Consider the following 4,553-nt stretch of genomic DNA (forward strand, 5'->3'; position numbering starts at 1 on the left):
TGTTCAGTGTTTGTGTACATTAAATGAGCGATATAAACAAATTGACCAGTACCATACTACCATGTTATAGGGCATCATTAATTCAATAGTTAGTTACACTGTTAGTGATGTTAGTTAGTTAGCTGTTGTTATGTTAGAAGAGTTCTGTTATTGTGCTTGGAGCTCTTATCTTCTTGTATAAATGATTTCAGCGTCCTCAAATCAAATTTAATAATAGGCCAAACTTTCTGGACAATAGCACATAGATGAAGAAAAACAGTATTCACAGAACTTATACATAGAGCTATTTCGTTACCTTATAAAAAGAAAAGAAAAAAAATATGCTATGTTTTGATTTTGCAGCTTCTGTATACTTCACTGTTCACATAACCCATCTCAAAAAACTTACAATCTAACTGTATTCTATTGTTCTTCCTACTCTCGGAACTCAAGCCTCAAACTGAAACACATATAGGGATGCTGAAGCATTCATGGAGACAAAAAGAGAAAACAAAACAAGACAAAACAAGATGCTGATCCGAAGTTTTGTATTTCGGTTTTTCACCTGTGCGAATAACCAGAGTGGTTGGCTGAATTACTCTCTGTACCTAATCGTGGCGTCCTCGGCATTGAATTCGACGAATTGAGTCCTTCTAGTGTTGCAAGAGCATCTACCATGGGTGGTCTAAGTTTTGGATCAGTGTTTAGGCATTGCAAGGCGAGTGATGCCATAGCTTGTGCTCCTTTCTTGGAGTATTGACCACCCAACCGAGTATCCATGATTCTCAGTACTCTTCGGTTATCACTCAGGAAGGGCCTCGCCCAATCCACAAGAGTTTCTTCTGAAAATCCAGGCCTATCATCTTCTAGTGCACGCCTCCCTGTTAATAACTCTAACAAGACAACGCCAAAGCTGTACACATCGCTTCTTGGGGTCAAATGACCTGTTTAATGAAAAGCTGACTTAGAACGAGGCGAAGGATCGATAAAGTTATATGAGAACTCAGAAACTATGATATGGCTTCCAATTAAAGGAAAAAAGTAACACAAGAACTATTGCCTGCTTTGATTGGATACTCTGAAAATTTAGTGATTAGTGGTCATTGAATATGTAAGTGGTTGAGCAGGAGTTATTATCGAACTCTGGCATTTTATGGCCAAAAAGAAAAGAGTTCCTAACTCTGGAGTTTGGAATCTTGAGCAAGAACATGGCCAGACACCTGACCTTGGTGTACTTATGATAATTTTGATAAGTTGCATAGCAGAATTATGGAATACTAAATCAATGATGTCTTATAGTTCTGTTTCTTGAAGTTCACATATCATTTTCAAACAAAAAGTTGAAGTAAAATAAGTCAGTCAAAAATCAAAACAAAATAACAAAGTTACACCAGAATCAATTTTAATCAAGTCCACAAATGAGGAAAGCATTGCAACTTGGGTATTCAAAAGTCAAAGACTACATTAAAAAATGTGTTTTCTCAATTGCAGTTAAAAATGAAGTAAGAATATGAAAAGAGGTTTGACATCTCGTGTTGTCAAACTCAATAAATATGATAGCTCATTATGGATGACAAAATAATACCTAATGCTAGGGAGACAATAACTCAGTTATCTTATTTAACTTAACATCCATAATATCATACCTATAACATCCATCATATACACTTCTTACATCTAATATTATCCAATTATTCCAGCGGTAATTAAAAAATGCAAAATAGGGTAGCTTTGGGTTCATTTGCTATTGTCTCCCAAACATTTTTTAATGCTTTTTTACACTAACAATAGATATCAGCTAATCAACAACGATATTCTGTTAGAAACGATACCTGTAGCAACATACTCAGGTGCAGCATACCCTTGAGTTCCAATAACTCTGGTTGAAACATGAGTGTTATCTCCAGTAGGACCATCTCTTGCCAAGCCAAAATCCGAAAGTTTTGCATTAAAATCCTACAGAAATACCAGGCTACCCTTTTAGAATGGAAACATAAAAGTAAATCAGAATATGTAGTCTTTACTCTTTATATATCAAGTGAACCAACTATTAATGTTCCTTACTGAATCAAGTAGGATATTGGAAGCCTTTAAATCACGAAATATGACATTTGCATCCAGGGAATGTAAAAATGATAATCCTCTTGCAACACCAACTGCAATATTGATCCGCGTGGCCCAGGGTATAGGTTGAACACCTTCTGCAGATATAAAAGACAGAATTTAAGTTACTATGATATATGGAAAAACAGAAATTACGGCTTAGCTCGAAGTAATTATGCTACAAACATGATGAAGCAGATTATAGCATTTTTTGCTTCATTAGAAATAAGGACATTGTTATGCTTTATTCAGACAAGCAAAGACAACTGAGAGATGGAATTAGAAAATATAGTGGAAATAAAGGAGATAAAAATATGGAAAATTTTCTTTCTGTTGTCCAAGGGATCAATAAATCACCGTTTGAACATGATTTCATAAAGACTATAACTACTTCCGAAAACAACATTTTTCTGGACTGTTTTTCAGAAACAAGCGTGAAATCCAAGTTTCCACCAAAGTTTAAGATCATTCTTTTGAAGATTTGTCCTGGTATCTACTGCCTAAAAATGATCCTTTTGGTAACAGAACATGCCTGATATATTGATCAAGTGACAGTTAATTATTATCCTATGTCTTTTATATTCAACAACTATATACAAGCTTTAATGTTCTTATTCCATTAGTCATGTGATAAGAAACTATGAACGAATATGAAATACGAAAGAAAAGAGACGGCGGAAACACAAAAAAGATGCGAAAATAGAACTCATAGAAAAAAGGATTTTTCTACTAGACCTCTAGAAAACCTGTTTTTCCAGCGCATGTACCCCCAAAAAAAAACTCACAGAACAAAGGATTGAGCCATCTTCCACCACTGTATAGATCAAACAACACAGTTGTTTACAAATCATTTGATATAAATCATTCACATTTGACATTGGCATATTCTCTGCATTTAGGGAAGCAGAAAGGGGACCAACAGAAAGGCCAAATAACAGGATGAAATGGCACTTACTTTTGAATAAATGATTCTCCAAGCTTCCTTTCTGCATAAACTCATAAACAAGAAGTCTGTTTTTACCCTCCAAGCAATAACCAATAAGTTTCACCAGATTTTCATGGTGAAGCTGCCCGAGATAATTGACTTCTGCCTGTCAACAAAAGGATGCAAATCAATGAAATCGAATCTGAAGCAAGATCAATGAGTTAAAAGGAAAATATAAGCTATAATTTAAGGTCCTTATTGTACATACAAGCCATTCCTTGTGACCTTGAAAGCTTTCTGGCTTAAGACTCTTAATGGCCACTACAATCCCACTCCCCGGTTTCGTTGGAGCATAGTTGTTCCCATCAATCCATCCCTTGAACACACGCCCGAACCCTCCCTCTCCAATTAAATTTTCTCGCCGGAAGTTCTTAGTGGCCTCCTTTAGATCATTGAAGCTGAAGGACTTAAGGTTAGTGGAGATCAATTTTCCAGCATTTGATTCGGATATTTTCGAATCGCCTTTTCGCATGTTAGAGTTTGGACTCCTATTCGTTTTACTTACAGGCTTCTTACTTCCTGTTACAAAATCAGACACAAATTTAGAAACAAAGATCAACATCTACCTTCTTCAAGTCAATTTCTACAAAGAGAATGCCAGAAGACCATCAAAATCTATTATTTTTATCCATCACTTATCCATCAACTCAATTCTTTTAGTCTAATTATCCAACAAAATACTTTATCCCGTACTTTTAAATATTGATCGCTAATTGATGGCAAAAAACAATAAATTCTGATGGCCTCTAACATTCCTCTTCTATAAAATGCAACAAAACATGAATCAAAGTCTAGTATCTAACTTAAATCTAAAATCTGTAACCAAGAGGTTTTGGGGCTGCAACAGTTGTGTAGTTTCTAGGTGACTTTGATTTGATTAGAGTGTTTTCTGAATGTTGAATAGATAGACAGAAGAGTAAAAAGCTGTTATTGTTGGAGATTCTTTGCAACCTGAATTGAAAAGCAGCCTCAGAACCTTCAATTTGGGCATTGTTGTGAGGAAAGAAGTGCACTCACTCAGGAACGGAACAGCTTATAAGCAATAACTCAAACGAAGGCAGCGAAAGAAGCAAAGAAGAAAGAAATTACCGGAAAAGTTAGAAGAAGAGACATGAGCAACGGGTTTGGCACTTCCACATGCGTTTCCCATAACGGTCTTTGCTGTTATTACACGGAACAAATCATGAACCGCTATATGTTATGGTGTTTGTGTGAGCCAAGCAAGAAGAAAATGTTCACGGCATAGCAGTATAGCACCTATAGTCCTATTATATTATAATAATAATACCTTAGCTGAGGTCTCAGGACGCAGGAGCTAGCGTGGTCAATTTGAGTTTAAAAAGTGATACATCCATGGGTGAAGTTGTTAGTTGAAAAACGTTAAATAATTTTGTAATAAATTATAACTTAAATGATATAGTGTGCGTTTAGATTGATGTTTGTTAAATTAGAGTTTGAATGATAATTTTTTTATATTTACTTAGAG

The 4,553-nt window shown here is 35.3% G+C and overlaps 1 protein-coding gene across 4 annotated transcripts; it reads right to left on the bottom strand.

Annotated features, from left to right (window-relative positions):
- LOC107638343 (probable serine/threonine-protein kinase PBL2) lies at window positions 216–4,335 on the bottom strand. 4 transcript variants are annotated; one of them, XM_021120337.1, is made up of 7 exons: window positions 4,157–4,328; window positions 4,019–4,043; window positions 3,276–3,586; window positions 3,038–3,173; window positions 2,044–2,180; window positions 1,812–1,935; window positions 216–923 (listed from the first exon to the last, which is right to left on the bottom strand). In XM_021120337.1, the coding sequence occupies exons 1-7, from the start codon at window positions 4,178–4,180 to the stop codon at window positions 541–543; spliced, it is 1,140 nt and encodes a 379-aa protein (XP_020975996.1). In that variant the 5' UTR covers window positions 4,181–4,328; the 3' UTR covers window positions 216–540. The 4 variants fall into 4 exon arrangements, with proteins under 4 accessions (XP_020975996.1, XP_020975998.1, XP_016197060.1 ...); XM_021120339.1 differs by lacking the exon at window positions 4,019–4,043 and adding an exon at window positions 3,935–4,018 and having other exon boundaries at window positions 4,157–4,302; XM_016341574.2 differs by lacking the exon at window positions 4,019–4,043 and having other exon boundaries at window positions 4,157–4,335.

The sequence above is a fragment of the Arachis ipaensis genome, chromosome B04 (assembly GCF_000816755.2).
Source record: "Arachis ipaensis cultivar K30076 chromosome B04, Araip1.1, whole genome shotgun sequence".
Classification (NCBI taxonomy): domain Eukaryota; kingdom Viridiplantae; phylum Streptophyta; class Magnoliopsida; order Fabales; family Fabaceae; genus Arachis; species Arachis ipaensis.

Excerpts from the sequence above, each read along its gene's own strand:
- LOC107638343 (XM_016341574.2), bottom strand. The coding sequence starts at position 4,217 with ATGGGAAACGCATGTGGAAGTGCCAAACCCGTTGCTCATGTCTCTTCT. Across the intron at positions 2,181-3,037 it reads GGAGAATCATTTATTCAAAA|AAGGTGTTCAACCTATACCC; the intron begins GTAAGTGCCATT and ends TTATATCTGCAG. Across the intron at positions 1,936-2,043 it reads CCAATATCCTACTTGATTCA|GATTTTAATGCAAAACTTTC; the intron begins GTAAGGAACATT and ends GTATTTCTGTAG.